This window comes from Fusarium phalaenopsidis, assembly GCF_050370095.1.
Source record: "Fusarium phalaenopsidis strain FUZ10S chromosome Unknown contig_32306, whole genome shotgun sequence".
In the NCBI taxonomy this organism is placed as follows: Eukaryota; Fungi; Ascomycota; class Sordariomycetes; order Hypocreales; family Nectriaceae; genus Fusarium; species Fusarium phalaenopsidis.
Genome location: NW_028145403.1, coordinates 834241 through 860745, shown reverse-complemented (window position 1 = coordinate 860745; position 26505 = coordinate 834241). Strand labels below are relative to the sequence as shown.

At 50.8% G+C, this 26505-nt stretch overlaps 8 protein-coding genes and 2 non-coding genes across 10 annotated transcripts; 5 read left to right on the top strand and 5 right to left on the bottom strand.

The window, feature by feature from the left end:
- Positions 1-291: 291 nt before the first annotated feature.
- LRP88_11125 (uncharacterized protein) lies at positions 292-1200 on the bottom strand (the record flags this gene model as incomplete). The annotated part of the gene is made up of 1 exon (XM_083247562.1): positions 292-1200. The coding sequence occupies one exon, from the start codon at positions 1198-1200 to the stop codon at positions 292-294; it is 909 nt and encodes a 302-aa protein (XP_083096710.1).
- A 2938-nt stretch (positions 1201-4138) lies between these two features.
- On the top strand, positions 4139-5535 carry LRP88_11124 (uncharacterized protein; the record flags this gene model as incomplete). The annotated part of the gene is made up of 2 exons (XM_083247561.1): positions 4139-4771; positions 4843-5535. The coding sequence occupies 2 exons, from the start codon at positions 4139-4141 to the stop codon at positions 5533-5535; spliced, it is 1326 nt and encodes a 441-aa protein (XP_083096709.1).
- A 389-nt stretch (positions 5536-5924) lies between these two features.
- LRP88_11123 lies at positions 5925-5996 on the top strand. The gene has a single exon. It is a non-coding gene; the product is annotated as a tRNA-Arg (tRNA).
- A 714-nt stretch (positions 5997-6710) lies between these two features.
- Positions 6711-6782, bottom strand: LRP88_11122. Its single transcript has one exon. It is a non-coding gene; the product is annotated as a tRNA-Glu (tRNA).
- A 1086-nt stretch (positions 6783-7868) lies between these two features.
- LRP88_11121 (NPP1 family protein) lies at positions 7869-8653 on the top strand (the record flags this gene model as incomplete). Its single annotated transcript, XM_083247560.1, has 2 exons — positions 7869-8113; positions 8164-8653. The coding sequence occupies 2 exons, from the start codon at positions 7869-7871 to the stop codon at positions 8651-8653; spliced, it is 735 nt and encodes a 244-aa protein (XP_083096708.1).
- Positions 8654-8992: 339 nt separating this feature from the next.
- LRP88_11120 (uncharacterized protein) lies at positions 8993-10430 on the top strand (the record flags this gene model as incomplete). The annotated part of the gene is made up of 3 exons (XM_083247559.1): positions 8993-9031; positions 9727-9965; positions 10034-10430. 3 exons carry the CDS (start codon positions 8993-8995, stop codon positions 10428-10430), a joined length of 675 nt encoding a protein of 224 aa, XP_083096707.1.
- A 162-nt stretch (positions 10431-10592) lies between these two features.
- Positions 10593-13582, bottom strand: LRP88_11119 (uncharacterized protein; the record flags this gene model as incomplete). The annotated part of the gene is made up of 6 exons (XM_083247558.1): positions 10593-10763; positions 10901-10948; positions 11002-11211; positions 11389-12715; positions 12813-13274; positions 13509-13582. 6 exons carry the CDS (start codon positions 13580-13582, stop codon positions 10593-10595), a joined length of 2292 nt encoding a protein of 763 aa, XP_083096706.1.
- Positions 13583-16295: 2713 nt separating this feature from the next.
- On the bottom strand, positions 16296-18293 carry LRP88_11118 (uncharacterized protein; the record flags this gene model as incomplete). The annotated part of the gene is made up of 7 exons (XM_083247557.1): positions 16296-16446; positions 16505-16981; positions 17037-17223; positions 17280-17528; positions 17580-17728; positions 17779-17961; positions 18013-18293. The coding sequence occupies 7 exons, from the start codon at positions 18291-18293 to the stop codon at positions 16296-16298; spliced, it is 1677 nt and encodes a 558-aa protein (XP_083096705.1).
- A 3380-nt stretch (positions 18294-21673) lies between these two features.
- Positions 21674-23332, bottom strand: LRP88_11117 (uncharacterized protein; the record flags this gene model as incomplete). The annotated part of the gene is made up of 3 exons (XM_083247556.1): positions 21674-22195; positions 22249-23078; positions 23140-23332. The coding sequence occupies 3 exons, from the start codon at positions 23330-23332 to the stop codon at positions 21674-21676; spliced, it is 1545 nt and encodes a 514-aa protein (XP_083096704.1).
- A 1011-nt stretch (positions 23333-24343) lies between these two features.
- Positions 24344-26360, top strand: LRP88_11116 (uncharacterized protein; the record flags this gene model as incomplete). The annotated part of the gene is made up of 2 exons (XM_083247555.1): positions 24344-24579; positions 24629-26360. 2 exons carry the CDS (start codon positions 24344-24346, stop codon positions 26358-26360), a joined length of 1968 nt encoding a protein of 655 aa, XP_083096703.1.
- Between the last annotated feature and the right edge of the window lie 145 nt (positions 26361-26505).

The window sequence follows — 26505 nt, the reverse complement described above, 5'->3', positions numbered from 1 at the left end:
AGGGATGGCTAGAGCAATCTCAATGTGCTCACGAGCCTCTTTTCTGTGCTAGGTACCCTTGAAGCCAAGCCTAGAGTCGGTCGATCTGGGCCTATCTCTGCCGTGACGGCAATGAGCCAGGGCCTTGGCACTCTCACTCACATTGAGTACTTCATCTCGTGATCTGCCGTCACTTGAACTTGACTGTGAAGTGGCCAATTTGTTCCCTAGTTTCATATTCCCAGAATTGTTCAGATCAACCTCCATCTACTAACTCAAGAACGAGAGAAAAGCACATTCATATACCCAGGCCTAGTTTTGTTCATGAGAAAGCGTGTAGTCTGCAGACCCATCTTTGGAGTGTTCGCCAACGGGAGAATGACTGCAGCGTCCTTGTTGGCCATTTCCACTCCACCACAGCTGCTGACACCACTTGCACCAACTCCACTGATTCTGGCCTCCGACAGAACCCACGTTCATGGGCAAGGCATAGTCGGCACTTCCAGCATGATCATGTGTGCCGCCGCGAGGGCAGGTTCCAGCAGAGGAAGCCTTGGAATAGGCAAGACCGTAGCACTTGTGACACCACATCCATCCGCTCTGGGAGTTGGTCACAGCAGGATTATTGCCGATCAGCGTGTAGTTCCAGCTCCCGGTGCTGATGTGGGCTCCCCCGGCAGGGCAGCAAGTGTGGCCATCGTAGGCCAGGGCCTGGCACTTGTTACACCAGCGCCATTGGTCTTGACCACTGGCTATGGCACGAGGATTGCCATCGATGCAGAGGCTGTAGTTGCCGCTTCCAGTGAAGTTATGCTTTCCTCCAGCCTGACAGTCACCTACTGGTCCGCCAGCGAACGACAAGACTTGACACTTGCGACACCAGCGCCAGTCGGCTTGGCCATCTCCATTCTGCTGAAGACGATAGTTGCCGCTGCCAGAAACGTCGTGCTTTCCGCCGGCCTTGCAAGGGCCGACGACGCCGTTTCCAGTGAAGGAGAGTACTTGACAATTCTTGCACCACTTCCAGTTCTCTTGACCGGCAGCAGACTGGGAGAGGGTGTATGTGCCGCTGGAGGAATGGTCATGGACGCCCCCAGGAACACACAGAGCTTCTCCCCTGTAGAAAAGGGATGCGCACTTCTGACACCAACGCCAGTTTTTCTGGGAGAACCCAGCCGTGGCAACAGAGGCTGAATCAGTGACGGTGACTTCAGTAGACATGGTTGCAAATGATAGACAGCCGGACAGGCAAAGGGGGGATTTGGAAGTGGGAGTGAGAGTGAAGTGTTTAGTGAGGGATGCAGTTTGAAGTTCCAACACCAAGTTAGACATCTGAAGGTCTTTAAAGAATTTGGTCTCATGCCTTCCTTCTGATTGACTTGGAATTGTGGCTTGATCAGCTGAGGGGTCAGTGGCAGAGGCACAAACATTGAGCGCCTCATTATGCAGTCAGTGTTGCCTAGACGGACGAGTGGTTGACAGCAAATAGTGATTGGCCTTGCCAAAACACCATTCACTCGCCGATGTCGCTTTTCTCCGCAATGTCTCGGAGATGTCATGGAAACACATTTCCGCACCGTGTGAGAGCGGAAGCTGAAAGTAAAATGCAACTCATCGAGGGCTACAAGGCACCCAAGGCAGATGACAAGTCAACTTGGTGTCAATATCTGCCCAGAGCTGAGTCCAATAGGACCAAGCCATAGTTTATAGATACGTCTCCAATAAAGCAAATAAAGATTCACAGACCCCTTTCTGCGTGAATCCGGACTCACGTAGGCAGCAGCGGGGCATCAGACCGGGACAAGCCACGGGGATGAGGCTTGCAGAAACCGCGTATCACAGACATATTCACAAAGACGTTTCTTTATGCATAATTGGCCCTCTAGCCCATCGCTTGGCTACCAGTACAGCCTATGAGATGTCCAGCTTCTTGCAGCGTAAATGATGTGAGAGACCAATAAAACCTCCAAGTAGGGTAGGTACATAATGCTATCCCAGGTAGGTAGGTAGGCAACGTGCTAGATAGAACACAACCAATGCACCAGTTAATAGTATCGATTTTATCTCGCCACGAGATATACCAGTGAGTACTAGTCATGCTATAACAGCTAAATATGTAACACGAAGATCGACTTGGGATGTTTCCTTTGTCGCCTAGCTTTGTGAGTGGTCGCTACTGTAACCTGAGCCGAATATCCGACCAACACCCCAGTCACTTAAGTAAGTTTGGAAGAACTCGGCATTGTCGCGCCAAAGCTTGAGACCGACATGTCGTTATCGGCGAGATAAGTTTCCGTGGTCCTAACAGTCACTACCAATCAGAGGTTTGACCTGAGCTTCCTAACCGCCGAGTCCCCGATCAAAAATGGAGACATCGGGATACGAGGTGAACTATTGTGCCGACCGAAAGGATGAGCCCTCCCGAATCGTCTGGGCTTTAGGACGCTAGATAGAGAGACTAGCCCTGCACCGACTTTTGCGCAGATTGGTTCCCCAATTTAGCTGATCCTCATCTTGCCAACACCAGCATTACTTGTCACTATGACCTCCTCTGAAACCCAGCCGCTGCGAATCATCGCACTAGAAGAACACTGGCTCAACGCCTCTGTTGGCCAGTCCTTATACAGAAATCAAACAAACTTTCCACCTCCGGTAATAGAAAGCTTATGTGACGCAGGCGAGGGCAGAATAAGGAGAATGGATGCCGGGGGCATCGAATTCCAAGTTCTTAGCCACACGGCTGGCTACACCGAAGACACCCTCAACTACAAAGCTGTGAATAATGACATGGCCGACGCGGTTGCCAAAAACCCAACTCGGTTTGCGGCATTTGCACACCTCCCTATGGCCGATCCTTCAAAGGCAGCAGACGAGCTTCGACGTTGCATCAACGAGCTCGGCTTCAAAGGCGCCCTAGTGAACAATCACGCGGGAGGACGATATTACGAGGGACCTGAGTACAACAGCTTTTGGGCAACTCTCGAAGAGCTTGATGTTCCTCTTTATTGGCATCTAACGATGCCTACAAGCACCATGGCCGACCGGTACCAGGGGAGCTACTCCCCTCAAGCGAGTATGGGCATGTCACCTTTCGCCTTTGGGTGGCATTTCGATACTGCCACACACATTCTCCGACTCTACGCGGCAGGAGTTTTTGACCGTTTCCCAAAACTCAAGATTATATTGGGACATTTCGAGGAGTCTCTCCCTTTTTCCCTGGAACCCGTCCAGTGGTTCAGCGCAAGCTGCGGTCCGATAAATCGAAGCTTCCAACTGGTATATGCCGAAAACTTCTGGTTCACTACGAGTTCACTGAAAGGCGTTGCCCCGCTGGCGTGTATGCTTCAGAATACCAAGTTGGATCGAATCATATTTGGCATCGACTATCCTTTTCTCAGGATGCAGGATGGGGTTGAATGGATCGATAAAGTGCGAGGCAGTGGGTAATTAAAGGAAGAAGAGCTCGAGATGATTCTTTATCGAAACGCAGAAGTATTTCTCAATATCAAGTAGTGCATCTGATAGATCTTGCTTCAACAACTTCTGATGCTGGACCCCTAATAACTAACCACCTTCTCAGAATGCAAGTTTGGCGCATTTCCGCTTACCTGCCGGTTGGCCTGTCCAATAGCCAGATCTTGAACTGATGCTTGACGTTGAGGTGTTCAGCGATTTCAGAGTTCAATCAGGAATCACAAACTCCTTTCACATCTTGTGTTTATTTTGTGCATGCTTTATTCACAGTGATGCAGTTATGCTGCGGTACAACCATGGGTCGCGCCCAGGTGGGGCAGCAGAATCACGTGTCCACGCGCCAGCTGCGACGCGGTTCTCTCCCCCACATTTTGTTTATCGCATTCTACTCCACCAAATGTCAACAATCCAACCTTCGCTTCTTCACTGCTTGCAATCAAGGTTTCACTCGACACACCAAACCGCGTTGTGATACTCGAACAAGATGGCAAAGAGCGATACCAAAGCCCGTACCGGGCCGTCATCTGCTTCCCCCGGGCCCTCGGATCCCGACAACAGTGAATGGCCTGACAACTTCGAGGGCACCGAGCGACAGAAGCGTTCCCTCAAGCGAATCGAGGCTGTCATCGGCCAGAAGCCCTGGGAATGGCTGGCAGAGTTTCTTCCGAAGCAGTAGGGATGCACCATGTTGAGCACTCTGGCCATGATTCTTGAGCACGCCGACGCCAACCCAGAGTTCGAGATCACCGATGTCAAAGCATTTCTGGGCCACAGCATTGCCTCTCACGAAGATGATTCCGATCTTTCGCTTCGAATGAGCGATATCAAGGCTGCCAAGAACAAGTTTGTTGACCCGCAGTTCAAGTCGATCGCAGCCTCCAGACGCAGGAGCGCTATTGCCCCAAAGCTGGCTGACCCTACTCCCAATGACGATGATGGCGAAGGCGAGCGAGCGGAACCCAGCGACAAGACCAACGATGCGACACAGAAAGGAGGAAAGGGCAAGAAGCGAGTGGAAAAAGTCGCCGGAACTGATGACGAGGACGAACTCACTGTCGACAATGATCATCACCATCCCGAACCCGAGAAGTCGATCCCAGTCCAACATCAGCTTCCTTTCATGATGCCAAAACCCTCGCAGGCAGCCTCTTCCGCTCAGTTTGCCACCAACACCGCGTCTGACGCCCGCCCTCTGGCCAGCTCTGCAACGATCCCGGCCGACAGCCCCATCAAGAAGCGAGAACGGTCTGCTACGCCCACGGGTGTCTGCCCGAGCAAGCGTGCTCGCCATGATGATGGTACAGCCTCACAAGATTTGGTTAGTCGCTCTCAGGCCTATTGCATGGTCGATTCCCGTCGCTAGTATCATCAGCTAACCAGAGTGATCAGTTCGCAACTCGATCGAGCCTTATGCACGCTACGCCCGCCTTCCTCGAAGCTCTGGCCAAGTACATCCGAGCCATAGAGCGCCAACACATCGAAATGGGCCAAGAGTTTGCTGAACTTTCCGAGTCGCTCAAGCTGCGAACCGAACCGCACCGGGGAGCGTTGGACCGCCACAAGTCTGCTCAAGCCAACCTTGCTGCAATGGAGGAAAAGGTCTCGGTTTTGCTGGCGGAGGAACAGAAGCTCAAGGACTGTAAGAAAACCCTCGATGATGCGAAAGAAACGTGGGAGCAGATCTCGGAAGAGAAGTTTCAGGCGCTCCAAGAGGCACACTGGGACAAGACGACCATCAACGCCACCAAGTTGCATCACGCCGAGTCCGACCGCCAAGCTGCCGCCATGGAGCTCGAGGAAGCTCGACAGGCTGCCCTCCCTGCCTTGATGATCATCGACGAGACTCATCCCAAGCTACGGGAGCTAAGCATGGCTGGGAGGTCACTCAATCTGCAGGCGCAACACCTTGGCATGCTTCGAAGTCTTGTGGTGCTTGGTGCCCCTGCTATTGACGCTCTGGATGGCGAGCTCAAGGCGAGAGGATTCTCTCTCAAGGACATTGTTCAGCGGATTGGACAGCACGCGCAGCCCACCAACACCGAGGCTGGCTCTGGACAGCCATCAGCTGAGCAGACTGCTTAAGTGTGGTTTGTTTGATGTTGCCTGTGTACATCTGCGTGCGAGCGCGACGGGTGCCATGAGTAATGGACATTTGTGGTGAGACTGTCAATAGACATACAGCTGTCCATGGGGACTGGGCGAGAGTTGGGAACGGGAATGTGTGGATTATGATGGACTGGAGCTCTATGTGAGAGGGTGGACTTTGAACAATTGAGGCTCGGAGCGGGCCACGGCTAACAGGTCTCATTGTATGCGATGGATGTAATATGTTGTACTCTTCTCAATGATGGATGCTGTTACTATTGATGTGGTCATGGTTGAATGTGGTGACGTGGACATGGGAGATAGCGTAGGAACACGCACGCGCCACTTGAGCTCGTCACTGACCAAAATATTCATCCAACAAAGGAGGTCGCGTGGCCCAATGGCAAGGCGTCTGACTACGAATCAGAAGATTCTGGGTTCGATCCCCAGCGTGATCAACTTTTTTTTGGTCTTTCTTTTTCTTCCCAGTCATGTATGACCTCGACCAGTGACGGAATGGGAATGATGGTCTTGTTGGTGGTTGACGACTGACGTAATCACACGCGCTCTGGGCGTAATTGCTGGGACAAAATGGTCACGACATCTACCCTATGGTGAAGAGCAAACTCGAAAGCACAGGACTAAAGACAAGACAAATATTTGTCTCTACTTTTTCCTTTCGTTTCTTGTTTTTGCATCTATTGAATCACTTAAGCTATGTTTTCTAATCTTAAGCACCTACCCAAATGACGATCAAAATTGCTTGTGTTAGTTTGATTTGGCTTGGTGAGTGCACTTTGCCCGTGGGTTTGTGTCATTGTCACCACAAACTTCGTAGGACTTGATCTTGTGATGGTTTGAGCTTGTGGCAACAAGGTACCCTACAGTTTGAAAGCCTGATTATTAAAATAAATCACCAAAGTCGCAATTCTCATGGCAATGTCCAGTAGTAAACACACGCACTCTTCTCACTCTTCTCTTGATGCTACGACGACAGCTACCACCCAGCTGTCACGTTAGACGAAAAAGACCCTTCCGTCGCGAGACCACTAAAGCCCATCGCCCTTCCTCTAGCCTCACTGATGGTTGAATCACCACCTGCACCAGCTTGAAACCACCGTCCAAGCCCGTCTTCTGCAAAAAAGACGCGAGCGCGTACGCGCCTCAAAAAGCTCCGGTGCGGGGAGTCGAACCCCGCTCGCCGCGGTGAAAACGCGGAATGATAACCGATACACCACACCGGACTTTGGATGCTGAACAGGCCGAAGAGTATTACTTCATGAAGCCGAGGGCGGCGGGCTGACAAGGAACTCTGGTTCCTAACACTCTGCCAGTATGTGAGAGTGGAGATGGCACATACGTCTTTCAGTCTGAAGACGTCACCATTGTTGCCTTGAGTTCGGAGTGTCCGGGTCGGCACGTCCGACACACCTGGAGTTGTTAAGCTTAATTTGTCATCCCTTCTACATCAGTTTATTGTACGCTTACCTGTCACTGATGTAGGCTCGTTATAGGTAGTGAGACTGGCCGAAACTGAGTCTACCCCTGCCAAGGCTTGGGTTCGGTACAGCTCTGCCGCCATGGCACAGCTGAAACTCTTGATATCCACCCACAAGGCGCCTATTACCCAATGGCGAGTTGAAGGTGGAATTAGAGTTTACGGTCAACGGTGAGCCAACTTACAAAGCCCCGGTTTCCCGGGCGTTCGGAGGTCTCGGCCTTACCGTACCACCGGACAAGGGCTGATTCGAATCGACATATATGGATGCCAAGTAAACCTTACAATCAACAACGTCTCGAGAATATCAATAGCGACCGGGGCAAGGATGGTTTGATGTGGTGGTATCCGCACATGTCCGATTCGCAAAAGTTCCCGCGGCATCCCTGCCAACTTCGTCCAGATTTAGCTTCATCTAACACGTGCTGCCAGGATAGGCGATGCGCCCATGGCTTTAAGACCGATTTCGGAAGGTTGGTTCGGAAGGACTTGAGGGACAAATTATCCTATTGGATGAGGCTTGATGGCCTGTCAGGTGACAAACGTGAGCTTCAGATGCGAATTGGGAAATGCATAAACTCCATGAATCCACTTGAAACGCACCGCGAACTTAAAATCGTCAAATGGATATGGAAACTAAGTTTAACAGGAAATACTGAGTCTTTGGAGGAGAGTATCATCATCCCAAAAGCTATAAAGAGGCAGTCTCGGTCTCGTAGTTGATCGCATTCAGTACCAGATTCACCACTGTCTTTCACAAAAACACCTTCCTTTACTACACTATTTGTTGACCAAATACCTTCTTTTTCAACTCACCACATTCACTGTCAAAATGCAAACCAAGTCGATCCTTGCTCTTGTTACCCTCGCTGCACAGGTGCACGCGTTCCCCTTCGAGGCCTTGTTGGCTCGCACTCTCCATTCCCGCGACGTCATCAACCATGATGCTGTCCAGCCTTTTGAAGAGACAGTTCAGACTGGTGCTATCGGAGATGCCATCAAGAAGTTTGAGCCGTTCCTTCACATTGCCCACGGCTGCCAGTCTTATCCTGCTGTAGATGCCGATGGAAACACCAGGTGAGTAAGCGTACACTCCGCGATTCGAATAGCAACTAACGCAGTCTCAGCGGCGGTCTTCAGGATACTGGCAGCTCTACTGGTGGTTGCCGTGATCAGGGCAGGGGACAGACCTACGTTCGCGCTAAGGAGCGCAACGGACAAATCGCCATCATGTACGCCTGGTACATGCCCAAGGACATGCCCAACAGCGGCGTCTCGGCCGGTGCTCATCGTCACGACTGGGAGAACGTCGTCGTCTTCGTCGACAGCGCCGGCGCCCAACTCGTCAGCGCTGCGGCCTCTGGTCACGGCAGCTACAAGAAGACCGACTCTCCTCAGCGTGAGGGCGATCGACCCAAGGTCGAGTACTTTACCAACTTTCCTACCAACCACGAGCTTCAGTTCACCGACACCTTGGGCCGTGATCTTGCCTTGGTCGACTGGGATGCGATCCCCCAGGCTTCTCGTGATGCGCTGAACAGCGCCGATTTTGGCAAGGCGACTGTGCCCTTCAAGGACGATACCTTTGATGGTAACCTGGACAAGGCTTCCTCTTAAGAGATATTCGCCATGTCAACATACCATGCTGAACTTGACTTGTTGAGACCAGAGGCTTAGGGAATAGTGGCTGGATGTGGGCTTGTACTTGTAAATATTTGATCGAGCTGTTTTCGTAGAACTGTGTTCAGAAACAATAAATTCAAACTATTTACTTGAAGCATAGCTGATAAGATGCATGACCTGACAGCAGTTAGTCATCGACGTTGGAGGGTGCTTGATTGGTGGGGATCCTGGTTGCCGACTACATTCCAACAACCAACAGGCAACTGCCCCTCACTGCTGCATGGTGGTTGATCAGGTGAATCAGCAGCAAAGCGAAGGAAAGCACAGTTCGCAATGGCTGATCAGCAAGAAGTGAAACAGAGAATTGAGTTTGTAAGTATAGGTTTTACTACGGTGCTCTCTAAACACCGTATACACGTCTACTTCAGGGCTAACGTGCGTCTGTTAGGACCCCGATATTGTCGGCGGTGACGATGGTGACTATGCGATAGAATCCCAAAGGTCGAACAACCGTGAAAACATCTAAAAATTCTATGAAGAATGTGCTGATAAGTATGAAAACTCAGCCGGGTCGAGTCAACAGTATCCATCACCTCTAGCATTCTCGAGTATCGCAACATCCATGGAAGAACTTACCAATCATCAAAGACGACGGAATACTGGTATAGAGACCAAGAATACCTTCGATTTTATGTGCTAAACTGGTGACAGGGCTCCCAATGATGAGAAGCACGTGGAAGGATATGGCGTTGGGTAGGTATGGTGAATACTGGTAACCCATAGGACCTTGCTAACTCATTTTGACAGTCACCACTGGATCACCATGCTGATAAGCTTTACCTCCCACCAATTAGAGACAACCCACAGGCAAGATTAATTGTAACATGGTATTGTACTTCATGCTAATGCCCTGTAGAGGATCCTAGACGTGGGTACAGGCTCAGGTATTTGGGCAATGCGAGTATAGACAGCCGACAGATTATCATTACCATCCTGACAGTGACAGTGACATGGCAGATCTGTTCCCCTCGGCTCACATAATCGGCATCGACATCTCGCCCACGTAGCCTAGTTGGGTACCGCCAAATGTGAGCTTTCAGATCGACGATGCACAACTCGATTGGACTTTCGAACCCGACTCGTTTGACTTTGTTCACATCCGCTCGCTTCACGGTGCCATTGATGACTGGCCTAAGCTCTATGGCCAGCTTTTCAAGTCCCTCAAGCCAGGAGGTTGGTTTCAGCACATAGAGCCGGGGATTGCGCTGCGTTGTGACAACCCGGCCATCAAGGTGGACAAGGACCAGTATGCATTGCCTTAACGCCCTGTTGTATTTTCTCTACCCCCTTGCGTTAGGGTTCTAACTTCGGTAGCGTCTTAAGGCAGCTGGCTCAGCTCTTCTACGACGCTGGTGATCGCCTGGGACGCACCTTTGACATCACAGACAAGAAAATGGAGACCTGGGGCCGCGAAGCTGGATTCACCAAGATTGCACCCAAGACATTTAAACTTCCCTATGGTGGTTGGCCTAAGGACCTAAAGCTCAAGGAACTGGGCCGATACATCAAATTCTACATGGACATGAGCCTGGGTGGCTTTGCCACTTACCCCATGAGCCAGATCCTGGGTTGGAGCCTCGAAGAGATCACAGTCTTGGTTACTCAGATGCGTGCCGCTATCAATGATCAGAAGAAACATGATGCAAAACTTTGCCTGTTTGCTAACTATCTCGATAGGTACGTCACCTACGGCCAGAAGCCATTGCCGTGAATGAATGGGCGTGTGGTTGAACAGTTCAAGGATGGAACGACTTCATTCACTTCCAATATAGCATGGGTAGCATATCCAACAAAGACAATGTCATTGATAGCGAAGCTGCATGGAAGATGACACACAGCTGTATGCGGAGACACATTGGGTCTGGTTGCCTCCTCATTTCTTTGAGAACAGTCTCCTGAAGATACTTGGGGGCTTCTCCTGGCCTGTCCCTAGCAAAGCGTATAGAGCCGCGAACTCAAACACCTCCTTGATACCTTCGCCAGTCTTGGCAGAAGTCTCGAGGAATTTGACCACCCCCGGAAGTTTGGCTGCCTTTTCTGCACCCTATAGATTGGTCAGCATGTGTCTGCCACGCGTCAAGATTCTAAGCTTGCCTCTTCATAGGTGACTGGGTGATAACCTATCTTTTTTGCTTCTTGGATTATTTTAGGGTCGTGCTCGAGGTCCTTCTTATTGCCTACAAGTATGATGGGAGTATTAGGTAGAAAGTGTTGAATCTCGGGCATCCACTGATCGGTCACGGATTAGCAGTATTCATCCAGTAATAGACATAGAGTCTAACCGCTTCTTCGATATTGTCGAAACACTCTGGAATGCTCTTGTCAAATGTCAATATGATAACATTGCCATTGGGGTAGCAAATAGGACGCAAGCGATCATAGTCCATCTGGCCCGGCGTGTCGGTCATGGTCATGTCGACTGTTATGTCTGCGAGAGTTACGGTTGTGTAGAAGGTTTTTAATAAGCTTGCGGCCTCTTGGAGATGGGCCACCTGGAAAAAATTCATGTTAGAGAAAATGGTGAGTGAAACAATGCCTCCGGTGGCTTATACCTTGTCGATGTTACCATGTGCTTGGTGACTGCATACATATGATTAACAAACGGCCTGCTCAGAACGGAGGTGTACTCACTGGAGCAATAAGCTCTTCCCGGACAACGTATCACCCACGATAACCAGCTTCTTCTTGACCGGGGCTCGTAGTAGTCGCTCATGATTCTCAAAGTAGTATTTACTCGACAATAGAAGCTGCTCAGCTTCGCTGCGAACGACTGGAGTCGCTGGACGGATAGGTGGGACTGCTGTGGTTACACTATCTGGAGATTGAACTGTGGTCTGAACGGAGGAAGAGGAGGCGATAGAGGATCGTTGGGGTGGGACTGCGGAGATGCTTGGCGGAGGAGGAGGCTCTGGAGACGCCCGAGCAGAGTATGCAACTGGTGTTGAAGGTCTGTAAGGTAGTTCTAGTGTCGGTAACAAGGCGTTTCCATCAGCAGTCAGAGGCGACGTCGCTTGTTCTTCTGTTTCAGGGACGGGAATAGCTGGGTCCCTCCATCCATAACTCTCCTCTTCGATGACGGGTATAGGCATTGACTGAGCTGCCTTCCTTTCACGGAGGTTCTCCAACATGATGGAATAGGCTTGCTCTTCGTCGGTGTTGCCGCTGGCTTTGCAGATGGCGACAAGCAGAGTCAGACTTCGCTCAACACCATCCTCTCCACTGGGACCGAGCTTCCGGTATCCGCGAAGGAGCTTCCGGCCGTATAAGTGACCTTGGACGTAGTCTTTCTTGGCGTACAGAACCATGACTAGTGTCGAAATGTCCTTCAAAGCCGCTTCATCCTTGCCCTCTAGGCCGTGTGGGCTGAGCGCGATCTTGTCGATCATAGCGGTAGCTGCATCCTCCCACTTCTCGAGGCCGATGCATGTCTGACAGAAGAGAGACAGGACTTCGTGTGCTGAAGGGAGATCTGACTTTCGTGGTCGTGTACGGCCCTGTTCGGTCATGGGCATTAGCCGCGATAGGCAATTGCGCAGTAACGGCTCGGCCCCTTCATAGTCCGTCGACTGATACTTGACTTGTGCCTTTTTATATAGGCCTAGAGCAAGATCGAGGTCAAGATCCGAGTCGGAGTCGGAGCCATCTCCTTGTGGCGGTCTTGAAGATCCTGGAATTTGTATCCGTCCTCTGTCGACGCTGTCTTGCAACCAGGCCATGGTAGACTCGCTGGTCTGACTTGGCAAGACGTCACCCCAATCAGAGCCACAGTAATCTTCCGTCTCTTCGTCCCGGTCGAGTGTCAAGATGGTTGAAGCAGAGGATACGATGGTGGCAGCTGATCGTACACAATTTCTCAGGTTTGACATGGCTGCGATCTCTGCAGGTTTCGTCATGTCTAACTGAGGGGCAGCAGCAGCCGGTGTTGTCTGCAAAGTGCTGATGCGCTCGTTCAGCTTGACGGCAAGGCTTCGGATCTCGCGCTGCATATCCTCGAGACTGGGCAAGATGCGATCATTTGCACCTTGAATGGATACTTGATTCCATCTGTCTTGTTTAGCTCACCGCTCATCGGGGCTAGGCTGGCGCAACTCACAGAATAAGGGCTTGCATGGAGAGCTGTAAGGTATCTCGGAAAGACTGAATCTGCTTCCGAAAGAGCCCAATCTTTCCCTCGGCAGATTTGAGGCGCATCTGCTTCCTTGTCCCGCTGAGGACGGATGTCTCCCTGCTGACCTCTTTCACCACTTCGTAAAGGCCTTCGAGTGCTTCATTTCCATCCTTCAAACTGGAGTAAATGTTCTCCCAGTGAGCTCCGATATGCCCAGTCAAAGGTCCAGCCACGCCGTCAAAGCTCGTCTTCATGGTGTTGAGAACCTTGGTAAGGGCCTTGACATCCTCGATGATGGCTGCCACCGTCTCGTCAACAGCCTCGATGTCATCGTACAGCTTTTTGAGCCCTGTGCCGACATTGTAACATACCCCGAGAAGGGCGAGAACCCCTGTCGTTATCGAGAGGGGGTCCATGAACTTGCCCGACCTTGGCGCAGGTTGCACGCTGGACTGATGCGGTTGTTGGATTGTGAGCGGGGTTTAATAATAATCACGTGTTGATTCTTGGTTTGCCTTGCCATGGAATGAGGCGTTCGGAGTGGAATTAGTAGAGGCCGGCTGTTCCAAGCCACCAAGTTCTAGATCGATGGACCAAAGACTGGGCTGAATTCGACTGACGCCTGGAGACAACTTGTGCTGGAAGCAGTTTAGGCTAGGCTGACACGGGGATATGACGTACAAGTATGCCTCGCCAACATGAAATTGTGAATCCCGCAGGCCTGTGTAGGAGAAAGGCGTAAGAGGATATGCCATGGTTGCTTCGCTGGAAGATGAAATGAGCGGCAAGTTCCGTTGATGGCTTGTTAGCTCTTTGCTTAGGCTGATGGATCGCAGCTCTTAAACTTGGCGACTGGAAATGTAGGATTCCAGCCCTATTGTATGATGTGAGAGTTTGCGTCTGGGAAGACTTGGATCCGTCGAATGGTTGTATCAATTGGAGTCGATCACATGTGGCATGTCGAAAGAAGCCTTTGTATGGGGCAGGCTTCAACGAGGACTATACAACATCATTCGAGGCCGTTGCATTTAATTGATAAGTGCCATTCTCTGAGTCCTTGTCCCGTGCCCCGAGCCATTCAAAAGAAACTGCGCTAAGCAACCATGTAAGAGTGCAATCATGGTCATCGCCCTTTCGGCCATTTCGTACTTGACCGTCAATGTCGGCAGATATTATCCCCTAGTCCGCTCTCCAGCGTGTAGTGATGACCAGGAGTTCGAACTAGGCCTAGGTGCCTACGAGCTAGAAACTCCAACACTCTCTCGTCTTTTTGTTTATCACCAGAGGAAAAGATGATGTCTTGTAGACCCATGAGGATGGAGTCATGGAAAGCAAGTTCCAATGTCTTGTGCCGTAGTCTTGCGTTCTTGGCTCGCTCATGCTGTGTAATGGCACCGCCCATGGTAATGAACAGAAGGAGAATGGCGAATCCACCATTGGACATGTATATAGGCTCCTGGCGCATAGTTGGATAGTGCCCCGTCCAACCGGTATGTCCAGAATCTTGTGCGGCCGACGTGTAAGGGCCCGACCCTGGCCACGTGGATGTTGGGTTCGGAGTAGGTGGCCCACGATATTGGTTTTTGAAAGCCCATCCCACATCATACATCTCATACATCTTTCGTTTGCTGGGGTCACTGAGGAGCTCGTTGGCCGCGATAATGAGGTGGTATCGTTCCAAGCGCGTTGCTCGGGGAAGAGAGTTGACCAAGGGGTTCTGGCCGTGCACATCAGGATGATACAACTTGACAAGCCTTCGAAAACGTTCCTTGTTGTAAGGCTTCCCAGCTTCGATGCCCAAGATCTCGTGAGGGGAGGGACGGGGATTTTGAGGCCATAGCGGAGTTTGGTTTCGTGTTGAGGGGCAGCTGAGAGAATGCCGTCTTCTGGTACTAAACCGTCCATGTCCGTAAGAAAGACACTTGGATGTGATGAGTGACTTGGAAGTAAAGGGCATGATTAAGCTTGATGTTGAAGGGGTGCAGAGAGGGATTAAAGGTTCCAGGGACAGGAGAACTGAGCACGGGCAGTTTGGCAATACAGGAGGTTGTTTGAAGACTAGGTAGTCTTGTGGAAGACACAAAGGTGATGCTATATACCGTTTATCTGTTATGAAGATATCAATCCCAGCCATCTACGAGCGGGGTTGGCGATATGAATCAGGCGGTTAACTGCTCATTCTTGCTCACAAACCTACAGCTGAGTGGCGCCATCACATGCGGCGTAAGCTTGAGGCGCCAGGATCAAGCAAATACTACGAAGATCAAACATTATTTCACATTCGATATCATTTTTTCGGTCGCACATGCAGTTACACGTTGCTGAGGTATAGGGGAGCGTGGTGTTGATAGGGCGCATGCTGAAACAGTGATATTCAGCACAGATATGCGGCAGAGCGTGACTCGTACGATAGACTATGCAACATATGTTAATATGCCAGTAAATAAGACCAGAAGACCCCTATATCATCCCAGAATCTGACGATAATACTTTATGAGGCCGGTCGCTGCTGAGAGGCCACTCACCTTATCTCGGCATTGAACAACGCTCTGCCGTCGCTATCAAAGGATATTAATAGAAGTATCAGAGAACACAGACTTGCCAAATGATCCGAGACTAAGATTGTGTCATTCTTCAGTTTGTGTTACCCGCCGTGGTAAGGAAACCCTCGCGCCTGACAGACGACTTTAGGGGGACGCGATGTCAGAGGCGCCCACTCCAGCATATCACTGCAAAACCCTAGCTTCAATACGTGTCGATTTCAATTATTCAGTTAAAGACTTTCCGATGTAAGGGAACTGCCGTCGGAGCCGCCGTCGGAGCCGCCGTTACCGATGGCGATGAGACAACACACAGCACAGGGATCGAAGCAGCTACAGCCTCTTGTGGCCCGGGTGCGAAGAGCAACACGCGTGTTAGCACAGATACCTACGTGATAGAGTATGAATGGAAATACAGTGTTAATTATAAGTAGAATATAAACTAAATACGTCGGAAATTCCTTTCACTGCGTTCTGATATGATTACATTGAGATTATTTGCGAATGGCGATCCATGGTAAGAATACCTAGTTATGCACGTGGGAGAGTTTGTGTGGAATAGCCATGACAAGTTTTTAGCTACGAAGACCAAAAATTTGCTATTTTAGACAGACATCTGATTTGCAGAGCTTTTCATTGCATGAACCCTTGCAAAGGCCAAGACGGTATATGGTATGGTGGGCAAGGCCAGAGTATTATATCCGGGGAGAGGATTAGAATTGATTTGCGAGAATGATCCATCGAATGGCCGTATACGCAGATATATAGACCCTCGGGCGGCAAGCTCTATTGTAGAAGTGGTTCTTGACATCTATTCCCGGCCCCATGTGATCTCGATCAACTTCAAGGTTATGAACTTGAGGATCTATTGGAGCCTTTGTCTATCCAACTGAAAAGTTTTCCACAACTCCATGGATAACATGCCTGTTTAGTCACTAGTCCAAAAGAACCAACCAAATACCCCTGAAGCAACCGTCATGGCACCAGCAAACGAGGAAAACAAGATGACGAGGTTTGGGTTGTGGGCTGCAGGAGAGACAGCAAGTCCCAGGACGGAGTTCAAAGCCAGCGTCAACATACTGAATCAAGTATTAGCCACGGATCATTTTTGATGAAATGACGAAACTGAGTACTTACGTCACCGCCTGAAGCGTCGACTTCATATGTGACGCAGCCTTGTTGTATGCATACTCAGATCCAGAGACGGACCATAATACCTCCCCGACAGCGCTGACAGCATGTACAGGTATCTGCAACGTGAAGCTGACTTGGTTTGGAATGTGGCCGTCGTTTGACGCAGCGCATTCCAGAGGCATGTTGTAACAAGGGCCAGCGTTGTAAACAGCCTGCTGCACACCAGCGGCTATCGCCATGGAGAAGGCAATCATAATGAACCCGAGGGTCATCCTGACAGTTGGTCTTGGGTTCAACTTCAGCTTGTGCATGTACGGATACACGCAGTGTTCGAATAGAGGAACAGCCATAAGCACAAATATGGGGTTCAGACTCGATACAGCATCGTTTGGAATCCCGTGGGTGACCATTTGGCCAGATTGGGAAACCAGGTTGGTCTGATTTTGTTCATAGCATAGCCAAACAATGGGATAGATGGCCCTTGGGATTTCTGTCAGCTATCTGAATAAGATGGGATTGGATCATATAATCTTACCATACTCTGCATGCCTGCAAGGCCTGTCGAAGATCCTCGACATACTGGTCATCCCAAGGAACGGTGCGCCCATGCTTCTCCAGCTGTACTGCGGGCATGGCAGAATCCAAGTTGAAACCTCCTCTAATGGCGCATCCAAGTGCACTCAGAAGTTTGGCTCGAAAGCTTGCCTCGGGCTTTCGACGGTCTACACGGGAAGTTAGCATCCACTTAGCCCTCAGAACAAGCCTCGATATCACTCACAAAATCTGTTCCGTCCAAGAATAAGCACCACGGTTCCAGAAGCAAGAGCAACAAGAGACATCAAGAATGAGGTCCAGAAACCGAAATACTTTTCCATGGTGACGCTCGCAAGACCAGAAAGTGCGCCAACATTGGCACACCAGTAAAAGATGCTGTACACACGTCTCACCGTCACTTCGTGGTCTACGATGACACGCTCTCCAGAGTCAAGCGTCTGGATCTGCTTTCCAGTGATCCGCACCTGGTCAGCTTTGTTGAGTTAGCAATGCATCAATGCAATACATGTTGGCGTAGAATTACCTGTAAATGGGGCAACACTCGACTTGACGCCTCCAACGCCGAGACCTATCAGGATGAAGGCTCCAATCAAGCCCCCAAGACCGGCGCCAGCATCCAGAGCTGGGGGGATTGAGGTCAAGAGTAGCAAGAGAATACCAGTAAAGTATAGTCTACACCTGATCAGAGACGAACAACACCATTCATGCCAAGTGTAACTTACCCGCATGAGACAACTAGCGTCTTGTACGGTCCCCAATGCCCATCCGCCAGCACGCCAGCAAAGACGGGGGTAGTGAAGCTCACCAACCTCAGAAAGGAGTTGAGAGCCGTAGCAACTGATTGGCCCATGCCTAATGCACCTGGACGACCAAACCCGCTGGCAGGGTTCTGGATGTAGTTTTCTCTTTCATGTTAGATGGGAGGTGTGGACTAGGAGAGATGCAACTTACGTAGCGGCGCCTGCAATGCATAGTAGGCAAACCTTTCAGCCCCGGAGAACCAAGCAACGATCCATGCTTCGACTGGAATTTTGCCGCTGATGTGCCTTAGATTTGCTAGGTCTTCTTCAGATGGCTCTTCTTGATCAGTCTCGGGAGAACTGACTGCCGATGAATCCAGAGCTTGAGCTTCGGTGGTAGAAGAATTGATCACCCCATTAGTGTTTTGCCTGGGGGTTTTCTCAGAAGGCTCCGATGTGAGTTGCCCAGGGCTCTCTTTCTCTGAAGAGGGGTTCATGTTGCCCACAAGGGTGAAAGAGGAGAAAAGACAGCAAAATGGTGCGATATACGATACCTAGCTAATCACAGACAGATTCTCTTTCTCCGGCATATGATTAGAGTGCTAATGCTAGTTTCTTTTGATGCAGCGGGAACCTAGTGATGGTTTGAAGGGAGAACACAAACTCAACAAAAGCCACGAAACATGGTACAAAGCTGGTGGCGAGTGAGACACCGCCTATAGCCGACAAAGGATTACCTACCAACCAACCATGGCGACATTTGTCCCTGCCAGCTCGAGCACTAACAAAGAGACCTCGCAGAGCGAATACGGGCCGACCAAAAAGACCCTGGGATGTGATACCCGCACTCCAATCCCCCGATTGGTTCGTACCCTGTAAGCTTATCCCCGTCCCGCTCCCGGAAATGGGTCAAATGGCCTCAATCCTTCTCAAGTCCCCGGTCAGAGCGAGCCAACAGATTTCCCCACATGTGGAGGGAGAGAAGAGGGAAGGTCGGGCTGCAGGCATGGTCCCACAGGAACTTATGGCGGTACAAGAGAGGAAGCTGATGGCATGTGTTGGTTCACCCCGGGCGGAGAACAATTGGTTGTACTCCACTGCTACAAGGGTGATCTTGGTGTAGATCTGGCTTGGATGTCAACAAAGGTACTTTCCGGGGGTATTGGGTATTCAGGGGTGTGGCGATTTGATGCGTATGCACGGCTTTTGCCTCCCGCTACGTACCGAGGAGGGTGGTCAGAGAAGCCATGGGGAGCGTGCTTCGATTTTCCATTACTCATTCTATGATTGCTAGTATGCAATGGAGATGAGCAATGCCGAGTACAATTTGCCGCGTAAAGCCCTATTGGCATGCCGAATTGTGCAACATGCCATATTCAGACCCAAGTCGTTCTGCAGTCATATCGTGCATCTCCGAATCTCACCAGTTGCAAATCTTGATGATCCGTATGCCAGATTCGGTTGACATTTATGCTGTGATTATGCTTCGAGGTGATGTCTTATTGAATCACCAATAAGCCATTCGAACTGTCACACGATCACAGTACACAATTTTCTACTCAGCCGATTATTCAGATTGTAAGCCTCTTCAACTGTGACTGTAGCCTGTATGAGCAACATGCACCAATCTCACTAATGCAACAGATCATGAAAGCACAGACTAGTTGAATGCGGAATGCATCGGCCGCACCAAAAGACGATGGACCCAGACCTTGCGGACGCTTGTAGACCTGAAAGTGGCATTAGACCCGGCGGCAAGCAATATCATTCACCTGCTTTAGCCCCCACGAGCTCCCCTGTAGATGAAACGGCTAGGAACCGGAGCGTGCTTGTAAAGTCCATGTACTATGATCCTATGGAGTACAACTTCTTTGCTGCCTCGCCATGCGTGCTCTTCGCCTCAGTCTTACGTCCGATGGAGTCCGATCCTGGACCGAGTGTCCCTCAAGGCTCTCAAACTCGCTCTCGTGCCGGCTATGAGGCAATCGAACATGCCCAATCTTACCTAGAATATGCGTCCAGCTTGGTAAGGTAAGCGGAGATCTGTAACGGCAGAGAACGAGGCGTAACAGTATCCGGCTCCTGGTGTTAGAGCAGCCTAGGCATGTCTCTCGCTGCCTTCGTACACCGTTTCTGTAGCCATTATAAGCCAGCCTTGAGGTAGTCTTGCATTTCCATGTAGATAGAGGAGCAAAGATCTTGGCCATTTTGATCAATCTACGACAATGCAGGTCCTCCAACTTCCTCTTCAAGCACCAGCCTCGGCGTCGCTGGAACCCAGCAAGTCCAAGCTGTCCAGTAGCCACGTGGTGGTTCCAGAGAAGCGACCACTGCCTCGGGACCTTTTCTCTCCTTGCTTTCAAGATCTTGTCGACTTGGCTTTGTTTCGAGTCTTTGACGCAGCGCTCACTCTGGACACACGCCCACCAAGGCTATTTCCCACGGCTGAGACAGTGTTTGCCCAACATTTTACGTACCATGACTGGCTGAACCATGGGGATCTCGAGACGGAGCTTGGAAGAATGAGCTTCATGCTCTCGAACCTTCCTGAGCGAGGTCTTCCTACGGTATTTACACCCACCATATGCCAGGTCCTTCAGGCTCCGGTCTTAATGGCTGGTTGGAAACGAGCTGTTCCCCAGCTTAAAGAGAGAGCCCAAGAACAAACACACTGGATCATACTTCAGATGCAAAAACAGAGGCCAGCTCAAACTGAAGGCATTCACAAGTCAGCATTCATCACAAATCCGGTGGATTATGAAACAGACGGCATCGCTTCGGGTCTTGCTAGCCAGCTCTGGGCCAGGGCACTGTCGGAAATGACAACAAGGGTGTGCAAGGGTCAAGCAAGACAAGATGAAGCAGAAGCCTTTTTGCAAATCTTTTCTCTCCTCAAAGACCCTTTGGGAGGCTTGGAGAACATTCCCGACAGATCTGTCGAATGTTTTGCCCGCATGCTGTCGTCGGTTGCTGCAGTGGCACACCAAGCACCAAGAACACATGCAACCAACCCCGACTGGCCTGCCGCTATCGCTCAAGCGGCACAGGAAGCATTGTTCCTTGGGTGTCCATTGCTTGAGGGGATCAGTCATGTCCATTTCACTGGCCACCAACAGCTGCCCTATGCCTATGTGCCTCTGGACAAACTGCCACGCTCCGAGTTCTCCATCTCGACCCATGTTGCAACCATTGTGGAGGAGATGCTCCTCAACGATTCTGAAGGTGGCTGTTGCATTGCCCCCATTGCAGTCTCGACGTACCCAACACTGCCACTTGAGGACGGGAAGAGGATACCTGTGATTATTGATGGAAATCATCGAGCCAGCGCAACAATGGTTCTTCGGATGATTGCTCATTATCCGGATATTTTGACAGCGGAAGATTACACAACGATGCTCGATGAGTTTTGTCATGCCCATGAGCTTGGCGTCAAGTGGAAGATCGATCTGGCAGATGTCCTCCAAGTTCTTCGAGGCAGTGCATTCCACAGACGCCTCTTGCAGAGCAAGATGAGCACTGTGAGGCAATTTCTCCAAGTTGACACTATCCCTGCTCTGGTGGTTCGTGAAGACAACTTTCATACCGTCTGCCAGCAGAGGCCTCCTTTGGCGGACCGCCCAAGGTTGTTGCTCCCGATCCATCAGGCCATTTACAATGATGAGGAGTTGGGGTTTGCTTTTCCACAGGCTGGTCAAGTTCACGGACGAGCTACGGGTTTCAAACCGATGACGTTGATTCAGGGTACCAAGTAGATGTTTTTGAGTTGTTAGAGTAGACAGACTTTAAAAGTAGACCCCAATTGGTAAAATTTCTCAAGTCTAGCCAGATATCATTCTAATTCCTGCTTCCTGAACTATCTCATTGCACAATTTTCAACTCATGCGGACTTCTTGCTTCTGAGCCACTTGGCCAAGCCAGACATGCCATCCTTGAAGGAGTAAGCTTCAAAGCCTCGCGCCCTCAAAGCTGCAGCCATAACCCTTGATGTGTTACCATCGTAGTCCAGAACCAGTAGGGGATTTGTTGCAGCCGATAACCACTTTGAGACACCTGCATCCTCAATCTTAGCCTTGAGCTTCTTTGACTGGTCAATGAGGATCTGAGGTTCCCCAAACTCAAAGACTGATGTGCTCTTGGGCGTCAAACCGTCCAGTGGGGATGTGAAGGCGCCCTGCACATGGGATTCTTCGAAGTCCTCCGGGGAACGCAGATCAATGCAGCGAATGGCAGAGGAAGAAGAGAGGCTAGTGTCATTGGGCCCGTTGACGCCATTAACTGCGCCCTTGGCGACTGTCAGCTTAGCAAGACGAGCCATGACTTCTGGGTCAGTTGGGTGGATAGCCTCGGGATCAGCTTCCCATCTGAAGCTATACACGTGTTGATCGACATCAAACAGTTCCTAAATGGTTGGCAATCAGCACATGTGTAAGATGAGGAAAGTGGCTGACTTACCCGGTTGCCAATCTCCTTGAACTCGCTATCAGGCAGCTTCTGGAAATACGTGTCCATGTGCTTCTGTGGTAGATCACAGCAAACAAAGACGCAAGAGACTTCGCCCGTAGTAGGGTCAGCGTAGTTGCTCAAAGTTCCCTTGTCCTTGGCTGCTTGGATGAACTGCAGCAGACCGCCAAGGTTCATACCACTTGAAGGACCAGAAATGATACCCTCCCGGGAAAGATGCATCGACAGTCTGTACGACTCTTTGGAGCTGACAATCTCAGTCTCGTCCACGACCTCCTTCCAGGGGAACGGGCTTGTCTCGTGCATGGGACGCTCCCGAGGGCCTGGTACAATGTCGGCCTCGACATTGCAGACACCCAAAACCTTGACCTTAGACTTCTGGGACTTGAGGTACATGCCAGTGCCGGTGACACACCCCGTGCTACCCATGCCCATGCAGAAGATGTCGATCTCTGGCAGCTGCTTGAGAATCTGAGGACCTGTCCACCGCTCATGGGACTTCCAGTTCCACACACTGTCATATTGGCCGAGGTTGACCACCTTGTCCGAGCTCTTGCCCAGATTTCTGGCCCACTCAACCGGCCCCCTGATGTCGGTGGTGTCGGTGTAAGTTGGGCCACCGTAGAGCATGACCTTGAGTCCGAAGAACTGCAGTTCTCGAACGCGGTCTATCGCAGCCTTGTTTGAGACATATGCGATTGTATCATCGTTGTTGTAGAGGACTCGATTGGCAATGGCGAGAGAGGTGACGGTCGACCCGGAGCTAACCTCGACGACGGACTTGTTGGCAGCAGAGGAATCGTGGAGGAGCATGTTGACAGCTATGGGGAGATCTCGTTAGAATATTCAGGATGGCTATAGTACGAACCATCAATGGCTTACCTGGAAGCGCCTTGACATTTTGGGCAGGAAGAAATGTGAGCAGCTTGGCGTAGATGCGCACATTGTCCTTTCGAAATGGGTTCAAACTGTCGGGTAACTCAACCAAGGGAACCGGGGGCTGTTCATCAGGATCAAAGAACTGACGAAGAGCATCAGGGCCCTTGAAGACATTGAGAGGGTTGGAGACTGCCATGTTGTGTGTGTGTGTACTTTGGTGATGTACTTGATGCTGTATTGGTCGCCTGCCAAGTAGTACCTGTCTCTCAACACCAAGATTTATATAGCGAAAGTGGCTGACTTACTTGGAAATATTCCACCACCAGACCTCGAGACTGAGAGAATACCTCATCCTGTTCCTTCTACCGATACCAGCAACAGGCTCATCATCAGCAATGCTAGGCAGCTGTCCTCTTTCCGCGCCTCTCCAAGCAATGTGGTCATCACATGCCTCGCTAGCAAATGGTAATGCACGCACATGTCAACATATCCATGCTGACCCGCCAATCTGACGGGGACCTTGTACGCCGCCCGGATCGGCAGGTATCAAACTTGCTCAGTGCCGATCTGCCCCCACGGGGGTGCCGAGGCCGACGGCTCAGGGGTCCAAGTAGTAAGACGCTGCGGGCCGAACCGATGGGGAAGCTGACTATGCATGACTCAATTATGACGAGCTTGTTTTACCTTCCGGATTCAGTAATGAACAAGTAATATTGCGCGCATATGAGCAATTTGTGAAGCGTGAAACCTGGTCTGAATAAGCGATGTAACCGCGGCGATTACCTTGATGGTAACACATATGTAAACATGTAGTATAGGCATCTTTGGGCTTCTACAAACGCCCAAGCGCATCTGCCGCTTCGTGGCGAGTAAGATCCTTCAGCAGGGGGTCCGCCGTTGTGCCGTGATCTCCGTTTCACGAGTACCTGCAGTTGCTAGAAATGCAGAAATGAGGCGCAGAAAGAATGGAGACAGTTTCTGACGTGAGGAGGAGCCCGATTACGCGACATGTATCACGACCCATCTCCCGTGGCCGTTGACGCGGAGATTCTCCTCCATTCTTGGCCTCGCCCGCATGTGCCGAAGCCAGGGTATATGTGGATATTCGCGGTCCGTCATCATACGAGAGAACTCGACCCATTTAAGCATAAACGACTCTACTGGGACGCATACGCTGCCAGGGGCTCATCCCACCAACTTCATCAGCATGGCCGTTAATCCAGTTACTTGGCACGCGTCTCGTGTGGTCAAGATCGACCAAGAAACCGACAGCAAGAGTAATGGCACCCATCATCTCACTGAGGCTGCCGTGGATGTTAGTTGCTCTGGCTCTTTAGTCGGTTCAAGTGACAAGAAGCGACAGGGCTATGATCTCTGGTTCTTGGGGGTGGACGTTGCTCCACGACAGGGCATAGAGAATGGCAGCCAGGAACCTGTCAAGAGGTACCTCTACCACCCCACGCTATCAGATTATATATTAACAAGTTTATAGCGATGGTCTCAGTGACCTCTTGCGGGCTGCGCAGACACTGGACACTACTGGCCCTGGTACCTCGCGGTCTTATCGCGTGCTTCTGGCCGTGCCCACAACTACTGGCTTCTTCGTTAGGAGCAATTGCTTCCAAGAACGCTTCGTGGGTTGCAGAGACTTTGGCGTTTTGATTGACCGCTCGGTTTTTGGAAAACCCGCAAGTCCTGTCACTGAGCCAAGCCTTGAACAGCTTCTTGATGGAAGCGTCCTCATGTTCCTTCGTCCCAAAGACCAAACTGGTCTCTGTGATGAAGTCACTCTCATCGAAGAGGTGGACGCCAGGATAAACTTCCAATGGCTTCTCAAAGATCAACCCCAGCAAAAGACGCTGGCTTTGGTTGATGGCCACCTCAACTTGGAGTCATATCTTGGCCTTTACAACTCGGCAAAGGCACTTGGAGCCAAGGTGGTGCTTCTGGATCGAAAAGATCACTGGATCACGGATCCTTCGTTCCGGCACTTGTACGATGACTATATCGCTATCGACATGACTCCAGATGAAGAGTTCCATGTGCGTATTGCCGAGGCTATCAAGGCATATGGACACGTTGACGGTATCTGTGGCATCGCCACATACTCTCTCCCTCCTGTGGCTAAGGCGGCAACTCTGCTCGGCTTGCCCACTGAACCACCGGAAGCTATAACCATGGCAAACGACAAGCACCAGACAAGACTCCTCGACCAGGACCCAGTGCTTTCTGCCATGGTTGACAGAGTGTCCAATCTCAAGGAGCGCATCAAGAACAAGTCTTTTGTTCCTGAGTATCCCCTCATCGTCAAGCCAACCTTTGGAACAGGGTCCGCCCATGTTCACAAGGTTGACGACGAAGCAGCCTTGCTGGAGGCAGTGCGTCGTATCACAGAGGTCGCCAAGCGAAAGGCGCTCATCGAGACGTACATCGAGGGACCAGAAGTGGATGCCAACTTTGTTCTTGTGGATGGAGAGATTCTCTTCTTTGAGATGAATGACGACTTTCCAACTGCAGGAGATCAGGGAGATATTGACAGTGACTTTTGGGAGACCATTAATGCTTTCCCCACTGTTCTTCCTCCCGATGAGTTTGCGCTCTTGCGCGACGACATGCATCGTCTGTTGCTTGCCATGGGCCTCAAGACTGGAGTCTTTCATCTCGAGGCAAAGGTACAAAATTCGTCTTGGCAGTACAGGCTCAAAGACGGGGTCTACGACCTGTACCCAAAAGAAGGCGCTGTGAAGAGCGCACCAAAGCGATGCTTCACCATTGAGGTTAACCCTCGGCCACCGGGCATGGCCAACTGCTACGGTTCGGGTGCCACCTACGGCGTCAACTTTTATGACATCCATGTTCTGAGGATGTTGGGAGATATTGGACGGATCCGAGCGCTGTCAAAGCCGTTTGAACCTCACTCAACCATTCCGTACAATGCGAGGATATGGTCCGATCTGTTCTGGCTCAGAGCCGACAAAGGCGGTATCTGCGCCACGGACACAGTCTGTGGTGAGACGCTAGAGAAGCTATCAGCAGAGAGTCGGGCACTTGTTACAAGATCTTGCTGCTTCTATCGACAAGGAGAGCAGATACCAGAGCCAGCGGATGGCGTGGTGAGACTTGGAGGTTTCTTCTTTCTCTCGTCTCATAAAAGTAGGGCAGATATTCTGCGTGCGACCGCTGGTTTGGTAAAGTACAACTCGATTCCCGTTACCACGAGCTAGATAGAGGACGAAAGAAAATATGTTCTTTGTTATAGTTAAAGCCCGGCCCTTGATCGGTTAACTGAGCCAGAAGATAGAGGAAGGAAGAAAGGAGTCGGTTAGATTGACAGCTAAGTGAAATAGAAACACCGATGGTTCATCTCCG